The sequence below is a fragment of the Dermacentor andersoni genome, chromosome 2 (genome assembly GCF_023375885.2).
Source record: "Dermacentor andersoni chromosome 2, qqDerAnde1_hic_scaffold, whole genome shotgun sequence".
Taxonomy (NCBI): domain Eukaryota; kingdom Metazoa; phylum Arthropoda; class Arachnida; order Ixodida; family Ixodidae; genus Dermacentor; species Dermacentor andersoni.
In genome coordinates, this window is record NC_092815.1 from 187,298,149 (window position 1) to 187,322,751 (window position 24,603).

Here is a 24,603-nt window from a genome sequence, read left to right on the forward strand (position 1 = left end):
CTGTCGATGATGACGCCCTTTCATGATCAGTAATGAAGAAAGTGGTTCTGCGCATGTCCGTGTCATGTAGGCCACAACAGTCGATCGCCAGTTCCAATACCAACAGCTCAGGTAGTAGTGGTGCCGACATCGTCGCTGACAGCTCAGGTGACCGAGGAAGCCATGGCACGAGCAGCAAGACAAGGAGGAGGAGGGAAAGAGATAAGTAGAAGGCAGGGAGGTTAACCAGAATAACGTTCGGTTGGCTACCCTACACCGGGGGAATGGGAAAGGGGGAAAATAAAGATAACAGGGAGTGAGAGGAGGGAAGGAAAGAAGGAAATTGCGGTGAGTTCACTGACGTGTGTGGCCTTACAGAAATTGCATTAATAGTCACAGATGGTGGCACAAGCCCGTTGTCCTTAAGAAGCACAAAAGTGCCTTCACCGCTTTATGGGCCGACGCGCGATGGGGTCGGTGTTCCAGCAGCACCTGCACAGAAAGCGGCCGATTGTCCAGTTTTTGAAAAGCTTTGGCAAGTTCTTGTCTCTCAGGGGTGTATCGTGGACGGTGGCACAGCAGGTGATCGATGTTTTCTTCCGTGCCACAGACCTCGCATGCTCCACTGTCAGTCACTCCAATTAATGTAGAGTATGCCTTTGTGAAGGCAACTCCTAACCAAAGGCGACAGAGAAGCGTAGCTTCACGTCGAGGAAGTCCGAGTGGAGGTCGGAGTTGGAGGGAGGGGTTTAGTCGATGCAGTCGTGCAAGTCGTAAGTTTGGCGAGTTTCACTCGGTCAGTGTGAGACTGCGTGCCAGGTGTCGAAGCTGCCTTGCGGCGTCTGTCCTTGAAAGAGGAATTGGAACGCTGTGCTCTTCATGATGTGCTGTGCGAGCAGCGTTATCGGCGGAATCATTGCCACTGATTCCACAATGGCCAGGTACCCATTGAAAAACGACCTCATGACCTTTTTGTTGGACATGATGGTAAAGTTTCGCGATTTCGTATGTCAGTTGGTCATGGCATCCGTGTCGGAGAACTGACTGCATGCACTGTAATGCCGGTTTTGAATCACAGAACACAGCCCATTTTCTAGCTCTTTCAGATTCAATGAATTCCAGTGCTCGACGCAGGGCCGTTAGTTCTGCCACCGTTGAGGTCGTGACATGCGATGTCTTGAAGCGCAGTTTCATTCCTCGCGTTGGTATAACTACGGCACCACCAGAACTGCACGACGTAGTCGATCCATCGGTATAGATTTGCAGGTGGTTGCTGTACTTTTCATGCAAAAGAAGTAAGCTCAACTGTTTTAGAGCAGGGGCCGGTAGATCTGTGTTCTTCTGTAGTCCTGGAATCATTAGATGTACTTGTGGACGGCTCAAACACCACGGAGGAAACGCTGGCTTGGCCGCAGGTGCGTACCCTGAAGTAAACGACGCCCGATGTGCACTGACAATGCCGCTAAATGTCGAGCAGGGCCTTGCAGCAGTGAGGCTCGCCAAGTGGTGGGAAGGCGTCCTAGCATAATGCCTGAGATGCATACGCATTGTCTCAACGGTAATGTGCGTCGTGATTGGGTTATCCTGCGCAAGGGCAATGGTTTCAGCCGTTGATGCACTGCGTGGTAAGCCAAGACATATCTTAAGGGCTTGGGCTTGAATACTCTGAATCGTACGCAGGTTAGTCTTGCAGGTGTTGGATATTGCAGGCAGGCTGTATCGCAGGAATCCAACGAACAACGCCATGTACAGCTGTAACATATCGTGTACAGATACTCCCCAACTTTTTCCTGCAAGGAACCTGAACAGGTGACAGATAGCAGTCAGCCGCTTTTTCACGTAATTCACGTGCGGAGTCCAAGATAGGTCTCTGTCAATTACGACTCCCAAGAACCTGTGATTTCTGCTGTATGGTATAAGTTGCCCCTTAATAGATACGCCGTAAGCAGACATTCGCTTCCTCGTGAATGCCACCATTGCGCACTTTCCGCATGAAATTTCAAGTCCTTGTTCACGAAGGTAGCAAGATGTCATTGTGGCAGCCTTCTGAAGCCGAGCGCGAAGCTGAAGTCGTGTCACACCTGATGCCCAAATGCAGATGTCGTCCGCATAGATGGAAAGTCGTACGGTGCTTGGCAAGATGTCAACTAATCCACAGAGGGTGAGATTGAAAAGAGTCGGGCTAAGCACTCCGCCTTGAGGGACTCCTCGGCTACCGTAATGCTCGGATGTCGGGCCATTTTCTGTGTCTACATAGAATGGTCTCCTCTGTAAGTAGCTGCGCACCCACATATACATCTTACCACCAAGTCCGATGGCTTCTCACGTGCTAAGGATGGCTTCATGGGTGACATTATCATAAGCCCCTTTAACGTCTAGAAACAGAGCAGCAGATAGTCGCTTACAGGCCTTTTGGTGTTGCACAAATGTTATCAAGTCAACAACGTTGTCTGTTGACGAACGGCCACGTCTGAATCCGGCCATAGCATCGGGGTAGATTTCATAGTACTCTAAGTACCATTCCAGACGTGTTAAAATCATTCTTTCTATTGTTTTTTCGACACAGCTGGCAAGTGCTATCGGACGGTATGAGGAAATGTCCAAAGACGACTTGCGAGCTTTCAGAAGTAGAATGAGGCGAGTTGACTTCCATTCTTGCGGAACCGTACACGCCTGCCAGGAGTCGTTGTACAGGAGCAAGAGTGCCTTTCGAGCTTGGTCTCCTAGCTTACACAGGGCACGGTATGTGATGCCGCCAGGTTCTGGCGCTGAAGAACGCCTGCACAAAGCCAGCGCAGCTTCTAGTTCTTCCATAGAAAAAGGGCATTCCATGCGGGGTTCGCGTGAGAACGGTGGGTGGTCGAGCGTTCCCGTACCCATTCCATCGGAATTTGCTTCGCCAGCAATCCTTCGGCAGAAAGATTCTGCGACATCAACATCTCTACATTGTAGATGGAGTTCCAGAGATTTAAACGGGTGGCGCTGACCAAAGGTTGTGCGAAGGCCACGAACAGTCCTCCATATAAGCGACAAAGGTTTTCACGGATCCAGGGACTCGCAAAAGGATACCCATTGTCGCTAAGCCAGCTTGTTCATGTGACACTGTATTTTCTTTTGTGTTCGTCTAGCCAATCTCAAATCATGATTTGACTTCGTGCGCCTATATCTTCGCTCCGCACGACGGCGAATTGCTCGCAGTTTCGCTAGTTCGATGTCGAAATCGGTGCAGGAAGAACTCTTCGAAAGCAAATGCGTGGTTGTTTGTATGGCATCCTTTATCGCGCCCTGTAGGTTATAGGAGGTGCCGTCACGACAACAGTCTTCCATTGTTATTTTGTATTTAGGCCAATCGGTGCACTGGACGGTTCTGGAGGACTTGGAACTAGTCAAACCTTCGATCTTCAGATAGGTTGGGATGTGGTTGCTACCCCGCGTTTCTAAATCCGAAAACCAGTGCACTCTTCTCGAAAGCGAACGTGAAATGAAGGTAAGGTCCAAGCAGCTACTATACGCTGATCCTCGCAGATAAGTGGGGCTTCCATCGTTTGACAGGCAAAATTCGAGTTCATAGGCAAAGGACACCAACGTTCTGCCTCTAGAGTTCACTTTGGAGCTTCCCCATAGGTAATGGTGGGCGTTAAAGTCACCAGTGAGCACCTACGGCTGTGGAGTCGATGTCAAAATTCCCCGTAAGCGCTCACAATCTAGACGGCTTGTTGGAGATAAATAGGCTCCAAGAATTGTGAACGTGAGCTTTTTCTTCTTCACTGTTAAGCAAACGTATTGACTTGCTTCGTCAGGAGGCACTGGGTGATGTACATAAGTCAAGTCACGGCGTATAAACACAACGACCTTGCCGCACTCTCTGTGGGTAGAGGATATAAAGCACTCATACCCGGACAGTCTGATGGGAGCTGACAGGTTGGGCTCGCAAATCACGATAATCGGGAATTGGTGCGTAAATACAAACTGTCTGAAGTCGGACATGCGTGACTTAAGCCCTCTGGCGTTCCACTGAAAGACAGATGCATTCTTGACCTCCTCTTGAAACGACGGCAATTCTCGGGACGTGGTTTTACCCTAGAGCCGCAAGCACCGGACTCAAGCTGTCCAGCACCTGCAGTGCGCTCTGTGCCGACGGGGTTCTCATGGTGCTCAGTAGAATGCGTATGGCGTCCATAAATGACTTTAGCATCACTATGACTTTCCGATTCTCAGTCGTCGTCGCATCCTCGGTTCGTGAGGTCATTGAGGGCGGCGCAATTTGATGTGACTCCGATGCAGGTTGCGCTCGTGGAAGTGTAGGCCACTCTTCAGGAGGTGCGAGTCTTGCCCCTTTCTTCGTTTTCGCAGTGTCTGTCTTTGTGGAAGTCGGCGTTGACACGGTAGCCGCTTTGCCGGAAGATGGTGTATATCTTTCAGTAGATGTAACTCTTCGTGATGCTCTTCGATGGCGATGTCGTCGGCGCCTGAGAGTAGCGGCAGCCCCTCTGTGTGTTGAATGGTCCCGTACCATACGTTTGAGCACTGCTCGCTCGTTCCTCACCCGCGGGCAATCATTGGATGAGGCCTCATGGGTACCACGGCAGTTAGGGCACTTCAACACAGTTGCGCGGCAGGCATCTGCTGAATGAGATTCAGCGCACCATGGGCACACGAGGTTATTCCTACAGACACTTTTTACGTGCCCCACCTTGCAGCATATGTAGCATTGCAGGGGCTTCGGTACGTATGGGTGGACTGGATGGCGGACGTGGCCAACTTTGACGTGTGAGGGAAGGCTGTCTCCCTCAAACCACAGCTTCAGGCAACGGGTGTTGCCAAGTCTTGTGATGTGCGTGATAAGAGTGCCTTCTGTAGTTGGCTTTATTAATATTGGTAAGTCGTCGGTTGGTATAGAAATATCGACATCATAAATGACGCCGACAGTGGCATTGCAGCCTGTAGGTATCATGAATAGCACTTGCACTTTGTCGATCTCCGTTACGTGCTGCAGGCTTTGCACTGCACTACGGTGTAGAACATCTACTGCATGGACATTCTTCCCTCCGTTTATTCTCACGTCGTTTATCTTGTTTGGCGCGATTCCCTCAAGAAACGCAGAAAGGACTTGCCTGTTTAGGAGTCGCAGATTGGACACTGGGTCCAAAGGCATGAAGAGCATGGTGTACGGCCAGCGCTGACGTGTTGTCTTCACGGTGGAGACACTTGGCGACGATGACCTCCGTAGCAGTCTTCTTTTTGTGGTTCGGCTCATGACAAGTGTGAAATCGTCGTCCGACGAGTCGACGCTGTCCGAGTACGACTCGGTTGCCTCGCTGTCCGTGTCACTTGACGTATTTCCACGTTTCCTGGACGCGACACCACGTGATGGCTTGACTCCAGGAAGGTCTTCGAGGGCTTCTTCATCCATTGCCGCAACAAGGGAGCGGCAGCTCCAAGAGTTTGGAAAGAAACAAAGCGAGACAAAGGTACAAGCGTTCTATGATAGAAACACTTCGTCGTCCAGCAGCAAGACAAACTGCACATAGTAGAAAAGGGGATTCGTGAGCGACGACTGCATCGCTGCCGCTCTCCCGTGCCCACTGAAGATAAGTAGCCGAGGTCCGTTCCTTATGCTTTGGTAGGATAGCGCTGTCGATGATGACGCTTTTTCATGATCAGTAATGAAGAAGGTGGGTCTGCGCATGGTCCGTGTCGTGTAGGCCACAACAGTCGATCGCCAGTTCCAATACCAACAGCTCAGGTAGTAGTGGTGCCGACATCGTCACTGACAGCTCAGGAGACCTAGGAAGCAGTGGCACGAGCAGCACGACAAACTGCACGTAGTAGAAAAGGGGATTCGTGAGCGACGACTGCATCGCTGCCGCTCTCCTGTGCCCACTTAGTTAGGTTAGGTGTGGTTAGGTTAGTTAGGTGGACGGATAAGATTAAGAAGTTTGCAGGGACAACATGGCCACAATTAGCACATGACCGGGCTGGCTGGAGAAGTATGGGAGAGGCCTTTGCCCTGCAGTGGGCGTAGCCAGGCTGATGATGATGATGATGCTAATGAGACAAGGGAAGGCAAAGCCCCCAAATTTCAGAATTATTTTGTTTCTTGTGCTCTATTATGCTGCATACTCTGGCATTTCCGCCTAGTGAAGATTAATGAGCTTTTAAATTGCTCTTTCACACGAAGCGTAATCGCCGAACGCAGCATACCTGTGCCCTCTAACGAAAGAAAGTATCATTTTTTGTAAGTATTATAATAACTTTGTGGAGTTATTGTTGAAAGAAAATAACCTTATATGTGCGTGAAAGGCATAGCAAAAAAATAAAGCATACAGTCGCACGTTTTGCACGAGACATTCCCGAAACGAGTCAGTCTGACTACTGCTTACGAGAAAGAAGTAGCATTTTTGGAACTTGCAAATGTATTCTTGACACATTCTTTTTTTTCTGCTTCAGAGAAAATCCAGTTCAACTATTGGCATGATGTAAAAATTTGAAACAATTTCAAAGAGGAGAAACATTTATTAAAAAAGAAAGAAAGGACAAGCAGGTGTCTTTCTGCTTGTGCGGGAGGCGCCCTTAGTCCAGGGCTCCTGCGGCTCTTGCTGTCTCCCGGGCCCGCCGCACAGTTGCTGCTGGTTACGAGGGTCCGAACTAGTCAGCACGGCCTCCTACTGCTCGGGTGTGGGCTTGGGTATTTGCGGGGCCACCTTCATGTTTGGGCACGCCCATGTGGTGTGATATAGGGAGGCGTAGTCGTTGCAAAGGGGACATTGCGTGTAGTCTGCTTAAATGGGGGTATGTATTGGTTTGTAGTTGTCGCCATGTTACGGCGTCTTCACGTCAGAAACAAGTTCAAGTATCATTTATTGCAGTCGGCCCAATTTTATCACTTTTCATAGAAGTACGAAGAAGTTACCTACGCACATATTGTGCTTGTTAAAGATAGGAGGCCGGCTCACCTCAATACGTCTTAAACTTGAGAAATCCACCAGTGCATTTGTAATTAAGTAAGCACTGGTAAAGAGTTCTGATCTATCGCTTTTTGGACACTCCTGATTCGCCAAGAGCCTGCGTGTGCTATTTAACGTCTTTTGAAAAAAACATTGAGCATATGTCTATTTGGACATGATAGCAGGGGCGTCCCATGCTTTCTCTGGATTTCCTTTATTTTTTTGGTAACCGATTAAAATTTTAACCTTTAAGCGAATGCTGCGAAAATTACCATGCGTCCTTGTTCCAATTCCCTGGTAGAGGTTTTATGGTGCGATGATGTAATTGTGCCTTTGTGATAAAAAAAAGGAAAGCAATTTCGCTTGAAGCGCGAAGCATTGACAACAACAATAGCAAGGTTGAGCGTCGCGCTGGCACCCTTCGGGCGCTGTCCTAAGCATGCGCGGTTGCGACATGTTGAACTCCTGCTGGGCAGGAGAAACAGCGTCCTGTCAGCCACCAGGCGTCTCACGACGCTGGCGGGGTGAAAAGCGGTGCCAGCGGCGTTGCAAGCGTCGCATCTGGATGGTGCATGGCCTGGGACCAACAGCAAACCGTCGGCGTTGGATTACTTTAGCTTGACGTCTACTGTCCATTGCACTCAGACCTGTGTCTACACATGGCAGTTGAGTAGGAACGCTAGTTTGCCTATAGAGCGCGTGTGCACGAAACTTACACCAGCAGCGGAAGGAAGAATGCTTTCCTAGCTCCACCACCTACGAGAGAGAGAGAGAGAGAGAGAGAGAGAAGAGAAGAAGGAAAGGCAGGGAGGTTAATCAAACTGAGTCCAGTTTGCTACCCTACACGTGGGGAGGGGAATGGGGAGTGAAAGAGAGAGAGAACTTAGGTGTAGGATGTCTATAGTCGGGCACTCAAGTCTGTTACCTTCAGGTAGTGAAAAAGCGCTCGAACTGCTTTCTGCGCTAATGAATTGTGAGGACAGGCTCCCAAGATCTTCGCTTCCGTAAATGGCTGTCATCCAGTCTATTCAAGCCACCGACGACTTGCAAAATAGCGCACGCCCTCTTTGGTGCTGCGAGTGCACTGCAAAGTCTGGTTGGTAAACAATGCATATCCGCGCTATTCCTATCGGCGACATTTCGCCGTTTCTTGGTCAGCTGAGTTGAGTCCCCTCACAGATGATGTGCTCTGTCAGCGTAAATTCTAGACAAATTAGAACATAACATGTAGTCGTTCTTGAGGAAAGTGTTATATTCAGCTGAGTATGCGTGAAAATTTGTTAAGACGTTCAGACTTCATCCTAACATGAGTAGCAGAAAGACACACGTCGATCGCGTACCCGTACGTCAAGATTTGCTACCTTAAGCATCTTTGGTCACAAAATACTTTTCTTGCTCATGCAGAGAACTATTCTTTGTTTTTTTGCAAACGGTCATTTCAGCGGAGCGTTGAGGTGCGCATTCGTTGCTTCGTTGTTTTCGCAACCTAAGGCAACGCGTGTCTCTGAAGACCCTCTAATCCTCCGCATGCGACCAGCACACGCACCGTCGATAGCGGAGAGCACGAAGACTGCGGCGCTAGTGGTTATGGTTCGAACGTGCCTTGAGCGTCCGAATAGTTACCACCGCAGCAAAATAGAAACGGTAATCCACATCTACATAACAGGTTCTGCCTCTATTTGCGCCATTGATTTGTAATATCGTCACACATGCTAGGTCAAACAAATATTTGGCATCAGTGAAGCGTCATTATTTGACACCGTATGCTACCGTACATTCTCTGTCAAAGGATATGCATAAAACGGGTTTTACGCTTAAGGGTAGCTTCTGGTGAAAATACGGACGTTGACTGCGCTGTTCGCTTCTTCTTACCGCTGAACCTACAAGTTCGCCGAAAGCTACGACATCGCTGGGAGCTGTGCCATCGCCCACCGCGACGTGGCCCAAACGGAGACGGGACTGGCGGGAGTCGTCTGCTGCAGCGTCTTCACGTGATGAGCACCTCTCGCCGATTGGTTGCGGAGGGCGGAGTTACCGTTGTGACGCCGTGACTTGAGGGAACCAATTGGAAGTGGAGAAACGGGCGAGCGAAAGGGCACGCACGCGCCCGTATCCTTTGGCGGCAGGTTTCAGACCGGAGCCACCGGACTCGGGATTCGACCACCGAGCCGCCGGTGGGCGGTGGCTCCCGCGATCGATGCCGGCAGAGGGCTTCTCCGTCAGACGCTCGCCAGACTGCCGCTGTACTGCAGTCGGGGACGGACGCTCGTTCCGCGGCCGCCAGAGCCCGGATGATGCCTTTACTGTCGAAGCACTGAAGCGCTTTCGCGGGAAGGAAACGGAAAGTTGCACTGTTTGCTGTCTGTGAGTGGAGTGATACTTAAGAAACAGCACGAACTAGGCGCTATACCAACGGTTCATACATGCGCAGGACGAAATTCTGCCTTAATGTGCAAGACAGCAGCACACCTATTGAAAGAAAGTTTTTTGTTAGGACTGAAATATAGCAACAGGCGCTGAAAAAGAAGAAGCCCGGAACGGGAAGAAATTCTCTGTTCTATACTGCATGTAAGTGCGCGTTACGATTTCTGGTATTTTACCGCTATTTGCGATCTCTTTCTCATCAAAGCAAGCAATAAGGCCAATGTAGCGTCAAAAGGCATTGCGATGACAAAAAAAAAATACTTTTCTTGCTTGTATTTCTTTTTCACCTACAAGAAAATAAAAATGGGAACTGCAGCCGGAAATAGAAGCAACAATGTTCACTTGTCATTTCCGCAACACTTGTTTCTCAAAAACGTGTCAAAGCAGTTTGACGAGATTGAACCACTGAGATTATAATAGGCGCCAAACAATTTGTGCGTGCAATGCCGAAACACATCAGCGTTGCCGCGGCCAACCATTAACATGGGGATTGGCCAGGGTCAGGTCAAAGTGGAAATCACAGCTCTCAAAAGTGTGCGAGGCGCTACATACGTAGTTCGTGCTTGCTAATAGGCCGCGCTGCAGCGTGCGCAGAGAAGGGGGAAAGCGTTGCAATTCTAGGGGAGGGGGGCGGGTATTCAGAGGGGCTGTGCCAGTGGCACACAGATATGCGGCCCTCGGCCGCGCGACGCAGAAATCAACTAGAGCTTGCGCCTGTAAAGCGTGCATCGCCAGCATGTACGAAACCGATAGGAGAAGCGTGATTTAAGGAGCTCCAAATAATTGAATTTGGCTGTGACACACGCGAGCTCGTTGATAGACTAATAAAACTAAGAGCAAAAGAGACTTTGTAGGGAGCGGTTAAAGCAAATACTGACGAAGGATACTTGGCGTGTTCCTTGGTACAAAGCTTGTGCGGAATCTGCGGCAATCTTTTCATTCGCCATTCACTGGATTCTAAATGAATTTTATTGTTACATATGTATATACAGGCTTTTCAACAAAAAAAGAACTGTATTCTGAGTAGAAGCAATAGAAAAATATAATGAAATGACACCAGCTGAAAACACCACCACGTAATATTATATTAGTAGGAACACCACCTCAAAAATGTCAATCAGGAATCAACGAAGAAATATTAACCGTTCTTTCCGGTAATTAATTATAAAGTAGTGAGCTCATATTTCAGAGGCTACACAGCCGAGAAGCATGGAAGTTATGGAAGTTGCAAAGCCCATTATAACCCCCCCCCCCCCCCACACAGATATATACATATATATATATATATATATATATATATATATTGCCACGACAAACTTGGTGACATTCAAGTTGCGCGCCCTTTGCATTGGGCACTGTACACGCCGTACAGTGGTGTTGTTCAGCAACAACAGGAAGCGATCTTCGTGGCACGGGCAGCCAGTAGGACCCGGCTCGCATGCGGCACGCGCACGAGGTGTCACGCGAGAAGAAGAGGAAGACGGTTCGAGCCCAGTTTGAGAACGCGACTGCCGCGGATTCCTGCACGACCGCTGTGAGTGGAGTGATACTTAAGAAACAGCACGAACTAGGCGCTATACCAACGGTTCATCCATGCGCAGGACGAAATTCTGCCTTGTGGGCACAAGTTCGCCTTTAATAAATATCCTTGTTTTACTAACATCGTTACAATATATATATATATATATATATATATATATATATATATATATATATATATATATATATATATATATATATATATATACATATATATCTTGAAAAATATAGTTATTTTATTCAAGGTGGACATGAACATTTGAACGACTTGCAGATTTTACAAATTTGAAGGCTAATCACTTTAATGTTAACGCATTGCACCCCGTCAAAACTTCTCGGTAAATCAACACCACAAGTTCTATGGGCCCAGGGGAAGGTTAAGTTGTAACAGACTGTATGTTTTTTTAAAAAAAAGAGAAGGCAAACTTTGCTTTATGAGCAACTGCTTCTCACTGACCGCAAAATGAGGTCTTTTTTGGACACTTTAGCTAGGCAATGAAGCTGAAAAATATTTTTGATAAGTCTTCAAACCGTTCTCGCAAAAAAAAAAAAAATGGATTTGTGCAACGACATCACGTATTTATTTCGTTAGAAAATCCCGAAAATGCCAAAATGGAAAAAATAGCAATAATTGGAAATATATCTGTTTCTTTAAAAAGTAATAATCACAGAGTTTTATGAAAATTTGAAAGCATACCTCCCCGCCCATCCCAAACAGGCAAATCTAGTACTGCGAAAACATAATGCGTCATTTTATTTTAAGTGGCAAAACTTTAGCATTGTTTAAGATCCATGTATGGTCATGCTAACGATGCGTCTCGTTCAAAAATGAAAATGACACTCATATTGAATTCTGATTTCATTCTGTTTATTGTATTGTAAAAAAGGGTGACTCAACTTACGTTTTTTTTGCCTCTCTTTAGCCATGAGACGAGTTGAGGTTGAGTTTTCAGGGCTCCTGCATCCGTATTCTTACTACGGTACGTTGAAGTAGCAAGCATGGGAGAGCGCGTGCAGCTAGTTTTTTAGGTGTAATCGGGGAAACTATTTGCGGCATTGACCTCTAAATACATCTGCTATCTGAAGTGGTGCTTGTGTACGATGCATCAGCCTAGTGGGAAAGTGCGATGACGCCACTGCAGTGGGATGAGCCAGCTGGCTACGTTCAGATGAGGACAGCCGCAAAACGAGTCCCCAGTAATTTTCATTCCAACTTAAATTTTTGTATTACGCATAAATATCCTTCCGAAACGTGGAACTGCGAGTGCTTTTTCAACATACTTTTCTTTCACACACACAATAAATCTTAATTGAGACAAGGTGCAAAAAACCTCATTATGGAGTCGCAAAACGTTGCAAACTTTAAAGGCGCGGGGTATAGAGAACACAGTTTTCTACACGTCAACCCATTCACTCCACATCTATGCCATCTCTCACACGGAATTAAGGCAAACTGAATTTACTTAACCTTCGCCCGAGAGCACGCAAAAAAGCTAGGGGCTTATTTCGACGTTTCTTTAGGGTGCCTTGGAAAGAGGGTTGAAGTTTAAATGCTTACAGCGAAGCGGTTTATGGCTAGGGTTCGGTGCATTTTTGTTCTGCGTGTGCAAATACCGTGGGCCGATCCCGGAGATAATGCAAAACCGGGCCGATTCATGGCGGAGGTGAAGCAGGCTTCAAGCAGTACGTCAACTTGCAAAAATAAGTTGAATACCTTGGCTACAAATAGAACCCGTATCAGATATTATGCCGGTAAGAACAGATACTGCACTTTGACCTGCGTCGGCAGTTTCTACGCTCGCACCGACCTCTCTTGGTCGGCGTTCCAAGCGCTTGCCTATCTCCTTCCCTTCCGCTCTCCCGTGGTGGCGGTCCCTTCGAAGCGTCACACGTGTCTACCTTACACCGACTCCTCGGGGCGGCGCTCCCGTCGTCCACGCGAATGTGTTCAAAAATCACGGTAAATGAGTTCGTACCTTTGTTCAAAATTCTGTGCCACCTCTGTGTTGTGTGCTAAACAGCTTCGCTGGTCATACACCTTCAAAGAGTGCGGTGGCTCATGATTTTTTTCTTTGTTCCGTTGTTCGTTAAGTGCTACACCATGCACCATAGCGGTACGTGCTACCCGAGCCAGGAAGCAGCAGCTGTAGCCTGCAGTGCCAACACCGCATTCCACCGACGTCCTGCGCGACGGGAGGCCGAGGAAGCAGCAGCGACCACCAAGGCCGGCAGACGCGCGCAGCAGCTAAGACCAGCGGGGGTGAGAGAGAGAGAGAGATATGCGCCTCTCGCCGGCGTCCGAGAGCGAGAGGGCGGCACCTACACGCGTGCGTCACGCGACTTCCTCGCCGCCGACAGTCCGTTTGGCCCCGCGGCGTCGCGTCACCGTATCTCCTCTGTCGAGGCACGCTCGTCACATGGTGTCGCGGTGATGCCCTCTCCCCTCAAGCAACACCTGGCGCGCTATCGCTGCATCAGGTTGTGCCGATTTGCCCGCTCTGTTCTCTCGAGGCCCGCCCGTGACAGAGTGTTGCAGTCAATGAGGATTTAGGTGCCGTTTCGCTTCTACAGACACCGGCTGTTGCGCTCAATCAATAAACGCTTTCGAATCAATAAATGTGTTCGACGTAGACTAGGAATTTTGATCCGCTTCACTGTTTGATCCGCTTCACAATCATGCTCAACGGCGTACGTGTCCTAATTTTCTTTATAAAGCAACCAACTTCACGGTGGCTGGACTTGGGGCGCTATAAAGTAAATCTATTCCAAACTTTTCTATTCCAATCATGCAATCAGCCCTCCGCGATTGGTGAAAAAATTTTCGGACCACCCCCACTTCGCCTGTCTGTCACGCGACGTCACGAAAACGGCGAAAACGCCCCATTTGATATGATGTGCGCACACTGATTATGCGTGATTATACCACAGGAAAGAAACATAATTATTTCTGATTCGACGCATTTTTCCTTATTAGCCCTCTGCTATTGGTCAAGCGTTTTAGGGCTGTGCACACTTCGCCTGTCTGTCACGCGACGTCATAAAACAGTGAAAACTCACTGCGTCAAAGTGACGTGTAGGTGTTAAAGGCTCATTAATATGCCGAACAACACTAAACTTTTTTCTGAATAGTGAGGCACTGCCCCGTTCCAAAAGGAATAGAAGATGGCTGCCCGCCGATCGCTCAGGCACTCGCTACTCGCACCTGCTGGTGAGCACGGTTTATTTGCGCATAATGAACATTTTTGCGTGGCAGTAAAACGTTATCGTGCTATTTCGGCACGTATACGACATCACTCTGCCAACTCTTCCTTGCTGAGGATCCATTTTAGCGGCATTCTTAACATTCCGTTGCACGCCACCATGATTTTCACCACAAGCTAAGCAAGAGGCATCGGACCAATCGCAGACGCCGGCACCACCCTTCTTATCCGGTTATCTACTTTCACTGTGCTGGCTTGGCCCCATCGAAACCATCTCCACTTGAGCGTGCTCCTCGCCTCGTGTCAGCCAATTATAGAAGAAAAACTGCTCAATGTATACAATGCTATTCGCTTTGAAAGCAAAATTAAGTGTCCTACGATTGAGGACCACATTTGATTGGGCTTTTCAAACAACGCTGCGAGTACCGCCCGATGGTTGCGTTGGTAGTTACGTAAATTTGACGTCAGGAGATTGGAATAAAAACAGATTAGAATAGTTTTACGTTATAGGGCCTCTGATTGCTTTAATGCTCAGGCAGCCCGAGCCCGAGCAACGTGGGTTCAAAGGGTTAATGTAAGTGATATGAAAGTGCAAGAACCATACCTTCATGTTTAGGATTGTTGAACGAGTTCATTTGTGTTATCTACATCTAGTAATAACCAGTAGGACAAACAAGTTTTGCAAACTGCAGATTGTGACAGCTTCTTCCATTGTGTGTTTGTGCACCAGCGTCACCTACAAGGAATTTCCTCGGTCACATTTTTACGTTCTTCCACATGTGGGTTGTTTGAATTCCTTGTACCCGCCTGACACCTTTCCATTCTTCCTTGTTCCGTTCACTGAAGGCTTATACTTAACCCTTCTTCGTGTTAAATAAGAAAACCTTTTTGTGTTTACTAGCTACAACATTCATAAAATCACTTGCGCATTGAATGACCTCGGTGGCCGTACCAAAGGATTTTCAGTAGAACCAAAGGATATACTCGTGGATATTGCAGTCCTGTCCGAAGAAGCCATACTGTGAGACGCGTTCCCTACAAGCACATAAAATACTTAGCGATGCACCTTTTCTCTTAATCTACCATGAAAATTATTTTTTGAGCTCTTGATTTCCGCCTTGTCTTTTAAACAAACGGCCGTGGCTTAGCTTGGTTAAGCCTGGTGATTGCGAAGCAATAGTGTGTTATTCTCGGATCAGCTGGTGGTAGTCTTGGGTTATGCTAGTGTTACGGCTTACAGTGAATCATCTAAGAGGAAGTCATCCGTCGAATCTGTGTATGCCGACAAACATTTCCCTCACCAGCGTGCCCATTACAATATCTTCCAGTATCGATTGGCCGACGGTGCGGTAACACTCCATTTTCTCCGCGTCGTAAGATATGCCCACTCTGACCGTAGCGCCCCTGGTGAAAGGAGCGGGAGTTAGGCCGCCGTTGGTGGCTACCGCCTCGCCTCGCGACGGCGTGAGATGGGGCCCCGTTTTTACACAGCTGGTGTGACGTCACACCGACCGTAGCGCCCCTGGTGATAGGAGCGGTAGTTAGGCCGCCGTTGGCACGGCCGCCTCGATCACGCGCGCACGGCGGGGCTTGCTCCGGCCGTCCCATTCAGCGCGCACCCCATTGGAGAGGTGTAATCGGAGAAGTTTTCTCGCGTGCCGCGGAGCGGCGCTGTTCTCCCACTCCTGCCGACGGCGCGGCGGCATGGCACATGCTTGGAGAAGCGAATACATCGGAGCCCTACAACAAGCCCGACAAGATGCATTTCTTCTCTGCGACAGATGGACGCTTGAATTGGCTTGAGGACGAATTCCCGCAGTACCTTGAGAGTCTCCACAGTGCCTGCAAATCAAGTGGAAAAAAATTCCTAAGCCCAGAAACTTACGAGGCACTGCTGCTCACAAGCAAGTCTTCTGTTCTTTGTATTAAGTACTTGCTGGAGAGTGGGTTCTTTTATGTCCTCACGAGAAATCTGTCAAGTGATCCGGTTGAGGTCCTGTTCAGTGCTTTGCGTCAAATGGCGGGTTGCAATGACTGTCTAGACGCTAGAGCTGTCACCTTCGGCCTTGAAAAGTTACTCCGGACTGGCATCCTGTGTGCATCGCAGGCATCAAATGTTGGAAATGGTCAGATTGTTATGAGGTAAGCACACAAGTTTTGCTGCAAAGTTAAGTGTATTTCACTGTATATGAAGTTCTTGCGGTTTCATTTCACTTGTTCACTAATGCTAGTCTGTGCTGAACATGCTAGAAAATTTTCTTTATATATATATATATATATATATATATATATATATATATATATATATATATATATATGTATGGCATTTTTTCCTTCTGATGTCATTTCTGTCGTATTCATTTTTTTGTTCTCCAGCATGTACAGTGCTTCTACATCAACCCAATTGAGCAGAGTTGATCCAGCTGTGCCGAGCGGGACATTTTCAGGACTGGACACATCGAGCATTCCTCAGAACACCTCGGCTAAAACCAGTAGTGCACTACTCAGGTATGCACATCCCCTGCAGCACCATTTATTTGATGTCAGTTTTTCAAAAAGGACGCGCGCTTCCTTTGGTTCTTTTACCTCTGTACACCACATACAGTGGTAACCAACTTCTTGTTCTTGCACTGTTTTGTTAAACAGCTTGTCTGAACCACCCGATATTGCGGATGATCAAAGCAGTGTGTCAGCAGCAACTAGCGATTTCCTACTTTCAAGCTAGTGCTGTTTCCCCATGCTTTTGCACCTTTTTCATGCCAGTCACTAACATGTAGTTTCTGTACCGTTTTGTTTTCTAGCATTTGTGAACCACCGAGTTTCGTGGATGATGTCAACAGTTTGCTGGCGCCCTTGAAAGTGATGCCCTGTAAGTAGGCAGACTTCATGTATTGCGCATGCAGTTATAATAGCCTTTCGAGCTTGTTACTTTTTCAAGCCGGGATTGGAGCTCCATATTCCTTAATTAGTCCTGATATATGAGCACTTTGTTCTTACCTTTTCTTTTTCAGTGCAGCGGCCGCCTTCAACAGTAGAAACCGCTGCAGTAGCATACGTCGCCGGTTTCGTCGTGAAAGCGATAGAAGAACAAAGGATGTGCAGCGCCTGCCCGAGACTGAATGATTCGGAACCATCAATATCACCAGTGATGGGACTTATTAACCACCGAACTAGAGGGGGTTTGGTGTTCCCAAAGCCCGAGGTTGTAGCTGTTCTTGTAAAAGTAAGGCCATCGACATCGCAGGGCCACGTGTTGGCACAAACGATGTGTGCAAGAAGATCACGGCAATGATTTTGCCGCATCTGGAGAGTTGTCCTCTATTTATATGCGAGGCAAGAGAAGACCATGCCTCGGTCACATCGTCAATAGTGGCAAAGAAATTCATAAAGCCCCTCCTATCAAACATTGTTGCTCTTGTTACGGACAGAGTGGCCTATCGCAAAAATTTAATCACTAAGCCGCTCAGTCGAAAGGGTTTGCGCGTTTAAGCAGCTCCAGCGCGCGCGAGCTGACAACTTTTTATTGTAAATAAATTCCTGCATACACTGACTTTGTTATGCTGGTAATTTTTACCACGAATATAGTCATGATATTCAAGTACACAGACTAATCAGAGCGACAGGACGTTGCCCTCCGCGGCTGTCGACTCTGGTGAGCAGATTCTCTCGTACAGGAGGAACAGTGATGAGCTCGCCTAAGGAATATAAAATTGACAACTCAGCGTGCAACATCGCCTGGCCATTTTCTTCATAGTACAATTGCCATTTTCCTTCCAGGCTGTTTTTTGACCGGTAAAGACGTTCTGACCGAGCTTGTACGTCATGCACAAACGTTCATGAATTCACAGGGGAAAAAAATTACTACTGCGTTGCCTCGTGAGACGTGGCACTTCTTTTATAAAGAAGCAATGCCTTTCCATACTTCCATGCTTTCATTGGCCTGCTGCGCCCAAAACCCGCAGATTTGATTGTTTTTCCGGGGAGCACTCGTTTCGCATGGCATCATGAGTGCCCGCTTCGGGCAACATGCGGCCGCAGCGTCTGGAGCTTAGTAAGAAAATAAATACCTAGCCGCAGGAGTAATTGGTGTTCTTGTGTAAATTTGTATTCATCGCGGTTTTCCGCCACTCTTCATCACGCAATACGTCCAAGGCGCCGCAAATCGCCTCTTGCGAAGCCATAGCAGGGGAGGCGAGGGGTCGGGCACGCGCGCCGCGGTGCGGCGAAAAGAGCGGCCGCGCCACTCTCCGCAATTACGCTCTCTCCGTCCGAATGGAACGGCCGGAGCAAGCCCGTGCGCGCGTGATCGAGGCGGCCGTTTTTACACAGCTGGTGTGACGTCACTCTAGGTCACGTGCTGTGACGTCACGCAGCGAGGTCACGCTAAAGATCAATGGTGCCTACCACCGCCTCGCCACGGAACGGGCTGAAGTGCGACCTAAAGTAGTATTGCTTCGCAATAAAAGAACATTCGCTGCTTCTTTCCTCGCCGTGCTCAGACTAATTAAACTCAAATTGCCTGAATTTCGTGCAAGAGGTGATATAGATGTGGAGTAAATGGGTTAATGAGTAGAAAACTGTGTTCTCTATACCACACGATTTTAAGGTTTGCAACGTTTTGCGACTCCATGACGAAATATGTTCAACTTGCCCTAATTAAGATTTCTTGTTGGTGAATAAAAAATGCGTGCTGAAGAAATAGTCGCAGGTAAGCGTTGCGGAAGGATTGTTATGCATAATACAAAAACTTGAGTTCACCCGCAGCTACAATTTCAAGTTGGCCCACCCTGAAACTTCAGTTTTTCCACGTCCAAGGTTCATGTTGGACGACCCCCCAATTTAAGATGGTCCACTCCCAAATTTAAGTTGGCCCATCCCGCATTTCCAGTTGGCCCACCCCGAAATTTAAGTTGGCCCACTCTCATATTTCAAATTGGCCAACATCGAAATTTCAGTTGGCCCACCTCCAACTTTCAAGTTGACTGAACCCCAAATTTCAGCTGGCCCACCGCTACTGTAAGCTTCCCCATGCACTTTCTAAGAAGCCCTATGCATCTCTATGGGTATTCTCTGTTCATTTTATTTTTTTTGCCTAAAATTTTTTTATTGCCGAAAAGCGTTCGATCATGTACATTTACACTTCATAACAATTAAGTGCCTTAAATTTGCAAATCATGCATTTTTGGCAGATACAGGGCATTACACTTTTTGCATGACAGGGCTGGACAGCTCGCCATGGAATGCTTCCGCATTAAACGAGCTTCGCTGGAACTTGGGATGTAATGCTGCAAAGCCACACAAGCCATACTGTGAGACGCGTTCGATACAAGCACATAAAATACTTAGCGTTGCTCCTTTTCTCTTAATCTACCATGAAATTTATTTTTTAAACTCCCGATTTCCGCCTTGTCTTTAAAAAAGAACGTTCGCTGCTTCTTTCCTCGCCGTGCTAAGACTAATTAAACTCAAATTGCCTGAATTTCGTGCAAGAGGTAATACAGATGTGGAGTAAATGGGTTAATGAGTAGAAAACTGTGTTCTCTATACCACACGATTTTAAGGTTTGCAACGTTTTGCGACTCCATGACGAGATTGCGTAGTATGAGGGATCACGCGGCGCGCTCCTCATAGGTTTCGCTTACGGCGCTCAACAAAAACACCACGCGGCAACCCTCCTGGACATTTATGTAGGTACTCTCAAAACGAGGGAAGTTTTTGACTGTCGATATAATAATATTGGGCAAACTGAAAGCACAGAATCGTTTACAGACGCTCTCTCTTTACCGAATACGCACTGCGAACGCCACTACACGTGGTCGCCGCGATAGAGTCTCCCGAACCGGCTTATTGCGTGAAAGGTAGGCAAACGCTGAAAGTAAACTATGTGAAATATGTTCTTATAGTAGGCTGTCTGTATAACCAAATGAGGCATAACAGAATGAAGCTTTAATGCAGCGATCACACGGGTTCGCAGCGACCGACTGCGCGTTTGCATGCATGTCCGCGCACAATGTTTTGCTTTCGCTGTGAGCGCGTTTTCGCACCGTTCCGGGAGCTTTAGGCCGCAGCATATGGGTATTTGACACTACATTAGCAACCATTGTTGCGTGGACGCTATCAGAACTGTTCAAAAATAATTTCGTTATAGAGACTTCGACGCCTAAGGCGACTATTATGTGCCGTGGCGACGATTCAATCCTTTTTTGCCGTCTAAATTCTTGGACATTTCAATATTATTTCTCATGTTGTGTCGCATTGTATGTTTATCGGCCTTTTCAGCGTGCTATTTCCCGCTGCTTCTTTTTTGTAATCCAGTGCATTAATTGTTAACACAAACATGACCATGTGCCATGCCTTTGTTTAATGTGCGTCTTACCGTTTCCTTTCCGTTCCAGTGAACTTGCCAGTATCTAGCATCAACAAGCTCATAGACCAAACCGTCCTGACATTAGCCGGGCAGCGGGCGCGGTCGAGCGTCTCAGTGCGCGTCGCGCAGTCCCGGCGCCGTAGCAGAAATCGCGCAGTCCCGGCGCCGTAGCAGAAATCTTCCTCGCGTCTGTGCTTGCTGCATACACGAGCTGTAGCCGATGGCCGTCCGCCGGTTCTAAGTTTCGCCAGCCAAGCTTCATGCAGCTCCTTGCCCTGCGGCTACGTGTGAATAAGGCTGACACCGGGCTCCATTGCGTACGTCCGGCACTGCGGCACCGAGCAGTAGCCTACCATGCTGCACGCCTTCAAAGGCAGACACTACCTATTATAGTAGTTTCAGACGTTGTCAAGTTGACACCCAAGGCGGTAAAGCCTCACCCCTTAATCAGAATCGCGGCGCAGGTGGGACTTTAAACTTTCGTTATCAGCTCGCTTCGACGCTTCCGAAGCAGCCGACGCGGCCCATGTTTCCACGTGATCCCTCATGCCACGTCACGCCGACCGTGGTGCCAGCTTTTCCAGTGGTGGAGGTCGCCGCCAATATGACACAGTCTAGAAAATGAAGATTGCGCTTAAAAAGAAAAGTTCGGCAAATGCACGAAAAAGTTATAGACTTAAAAACAAGGTACCGATGAAAAACCCAGAATTAATTTAGTAGCATTTTCCCTCCATGTCAGCAGCGCTACATAAATGTGCACGGGTAAGCTGTTCCAGTCTGTTACTCTACGCGAAAAGAAAATGCATGAATAGGTTAGTTCAGCTGGGATAAGGCATTAAAGATTCAACGTTGTGATGCATAGTTCGGTGGGTTACAAGTGGCTTTAATAAGGGTACGGACTGAGCAAAGTGATTATTTTTCAGCAATAGAAGAAATCTTAAGCTGAATGTTCCTTCGTAACTGTAGCGTTTAAATCTTATGTGCCTGCTGATTGAGGAGCCAGTTGAGCGGTATTAAATCTTGCAACCTTCACCTGCATTATTTTCAAAGCTTCGGTGTTAGTTTTGGTGCAAAGATGCCACGCGGCACTTGCGTATTTAGGGCAGATGAGTTAAGTAATAAGCTCTTAATCGAGTGTCATTTAGGTCAGGTGAGTTAAGTAATAAGCTGTTAATCGGGTGTCATATAGGTCAGATGAGTTAAGTAAGGAGCTGCTAATCGAGTGTCAGGGGTAGCCTGTTTTAATTGATGTCTTAGAAAGCAAAGGCTTTGGGAAGGTGACTTACATACGTTAGAAGTGCGCGTGTTCCAGGATAAGCTATTTGTTATTGTGACACCAAGATACTCACATTGATTAACCTCTGTCAGAGACTCGGAATCAACGCTGTAAGCAAAGAACAGCTTGTAATTTTTTTAGTAGTTTTTATGAGAACTCTTTTGCTGGCATGTTCCACTCACTGCATGGAGATACAATGTTTTCAATATTGCAATTAGGTCTTATTTGGCCTTGATGGCTAGTTATTTCATTAAACAGCATACAGTCCTCAGCTAAATATTTGATCTGTATGGGCAGATTAAGGACAATAAGAACAGTATTAATAAAAATGCAGAATAATAATAATCCTAAAACTCTGCACTGTGGGGCACTTGAAGTAACAGAAAACTAGCCTGAAAAGTAATAAATTTCAACCAACTGCATGCGGTTACTTATGTACGCAGTGATGCAATAATTAAATAAATTGGCAGATTAAACAGTTCAAGTCTTTTCATAAGCTGACTGTGTGAAACAAGATCAAACGCTTTAATAAAATAAAAAAGAATGGCTTTCATTTGTCCCGACCTGTTAAGAGCACTCGCAATGCTGTGAATGACGGTAAGTAATTGGGTAACGATACACAACCCTTCTCTGAAACCACATGCTGGAAGTGTGAGAGAATATGTGCATCAATAAGGCAGTCATTAGTCTATTTTTTTATGATGCGTTTAATAGCTTGCAATAAGGAGATGTTGGTGATACAGGACGGTAATTTGTTAATAGCGATATGTCACCCTTTGGGGTACGGGTACGGCGTGTGCATTCAGCCAGTCGCTAGAAAGTTTGGAAAAAATAATGATGCATGAGAAATAACAACTGAGAAGTGAGGTAATTTTCGAGCGTACCTGACCAGAAAAGCCCTAGGGATGCCATCCTATCCCGGTATCGATTTAGTTTTTAGATTTAGCAGCATAGAAACTATACCTGGTTGGGAAACAACATTGGGTAGTGAGCAAAACGAGAACACGGTGAAAGCAGCTGCTTTCACCTTGTTGTCGTTTTGCTCATCATCTTGAATTTCCTTCTCCCGCCTTCCCCGTGTTTTCCCAACGTCGGGTAGTGCAGTGCACGGCATACGGTGTAAAAATAGGCGATCACATGAACTGGAAAAGTTATGGTGAAACTATTCACTAAGGTACTTGCCAGTGCTTTGTTTCTGGATGACAAAGCTTTCTTTTTGTATAATTTGGTCAACTGTCCTCTTTTTCTCGCACACGAAACCCGAAATCTTTTCCTGTGTCGTCCGCATAAAATATGGCAGTGTGTGCTGAAAAAATTCACCAACGATTACGATGCTCCTTAAAGCGAAATTTGACCGCAGCTCTATATGTGTTCTCATTTCGCGATATCTTGAGGCGAAGAATTAGAGAGAGATGTAGCAGAGTTGGCGATCATCGAAAGTTTGATCTGCGACTCAAGCGCGCCGGCTTTTATACATGACTCGTCGAAGGTTCCAGTACAATCGCTGGTGCCACGTGGCTTCCAGAAAGTACTACACAATTCGTGTTGCACACACAGCCAGATTACAAAACCCTTCGGAAACCATGACAATCGAAACAAGCGGGAACGAGAACAAACCAAGCAAACCAAACAAGTACGAGCGAGAGCTGACGTGAGCAGACGATAGTACGAGACGGGTGGTCCGGCGGAGACCAGTTCCGAATACGCATCGAGCGCTTGGGAGGGTCAGCATGACGCCAGTTTCCCGCGCGCACGTCACTGAAAGGGCCGCTCTCGTTGGTCTCCGCCATTCGCGGCTCACGTCTTTCACCTGCTGCTTCGCGTTCGCTCTTGTTTTTCTCTGTGCTCGTTCGTTCGGCTGCGCCACAGACGCCGCTGCTGCGCTCTAAAACCGTTCTTTAGCCTGGCTCACTGTTTCGGTTAATTTAAATTGACTGCCTGAAATAGTGCTTCGAGGGGCAGATTAGCGTCCAAAGCGCTTAACTTTTCGTGATGCACAACTTCTTGTGTCATCCAGGAAGCTTTCTTATATGTTGTCTTCATTTTATCGGGTATGATACCATTAAGACAATGCGTGCCTATTCTTGCCAACTTCTTCGAAAGGTCAATACTATCGTCACCATCAGAAATCGTCGAGAGACGAGTCAAGGTTATCTAACACATTCTCGTCACTGGCGCGGGAGAAATCTTTCACAGCAAGACTGTTGCATTGATTATAGCTACATCATTTCAGTGGGCATGAAAAATACATTATTTTACGGTCATAGATGCCGGGTTCGACAGATACAGAGAATTCGCTAAACATTTGGCTTATACAGATAATATGAAGTAAAATCACCGACGTGCCTTGGATGCGCGTTGGGTGATTAGCGGACGACCTGTTGCAAATTGGGACACAGTACGATGTCAGCCAAGCACCCCAATCTATTCCTGGCAGATTAAAGTCTCCTGCAAGAAACATTTTGTCATGAGCAAATGACGCCAAGTGTCCGTGCAAATCACGTAAGTACAGCGAAGGCGGGTCAAGTGGGCGATAAACACTAAACAAGAGCAACGATATATACCAGCAGGTGAGCTTTGAAGTAATGGATTCTAAATTTTCGGCCTCACGCATGAGAACGGCTGGCATATGTTCTTTATTCAAGGCAGCCAATCCACCTCTACTTGTTGATCTGTCACGACGAAAAGCCAGATAAGAAGTGGGGAGGGGACTTCTGCATCGGGAATGTCTTCGTGTAACCACGTTTCGGTTATCACAACTAGGTGAGGGTTGTATCTTAAAATAATCGCCTCACACCCATCCCTGTTTTTTACAACATTGCGCGTGTTTACATTTAGGATTCGTAGTTTACTACTTCTTGGAGTAAGTCA

The 24,603-nt window shown here is 47.3% G+C and overlaps 1 protein-coding gene and 1 pseudogene across 2 annotated transcripts; one reads left to right on the forward strand and one right to left on the reverse strand.

Moving 5' to 3' along the window:
- Positions 1-12,499: 12,499 nt before the first annotated feature.
- Positions 12,500-12,681, reverse strand: LOC126541051 (U2 spliceosomal RNA; annotated as a pseudogene).
- Positions 12,682-15,774: 3,093 nt separating this feature from the next.
- LOC129387396 (uncharacterized) lies at positions 15,775-17,524 on the forward strand. Of its 2 annotated transcripts, none has more exons than XM_055076321.2 (4): positions 15,775-16,231; positions 16,466-16,597; positions 16,891-16,958; positions 17,101-17,524. In XM_055076321.2, the coding sequence occupies exons 1-4, from the start codon at positions 15,801-15,803 to the stop codon at positions 17,379-17,381; spliced, it is 912 nt and encodes a 303-aa protein (XP_054932296.1). In that variant the 5' UTR covers positions 15,775-15,800; the 3' UTR covers positions 17,382-17,524. The 2 variants fall into 2 exon arrangements, with proteins under 2 accessions (XP_054932296.1, XP_054932297.1); XM_055076322.2 differs by having other exon boundaries at positions 17,106-17,524.
- The last annotated feature ends 7,079 nt before the right edge of the window (positions 17,525-24,603 follow it).

What these genes read in the sequence shown, in the direction of transcription:
- LOC129387396 (XM_055076321.2), top strand. Translation starts at nt 15,801, where the DNA reads ATGCTTGGAGAAGCGAATACATCGGAGCCCTACAACAAGCCCGACAAG. An exon ending in AATGGTCAGATTGTTATGAG is followed by an intron (nt 16,232 to 16,465) that starts GTAAGCACACAA and finishes TTTGTTCTCCAG; the next exon opens with CATGTACAGTGCTTCTACAT. An exon ending in ACCAGTAGTGCACTACTCAG is followed by an intron (nt 16,598 to 16,890) that starts GTATGCACATCC and finishes TTTGTTTTCTAG; the next exon opens with CATTTGTGAACCACCGAGTT.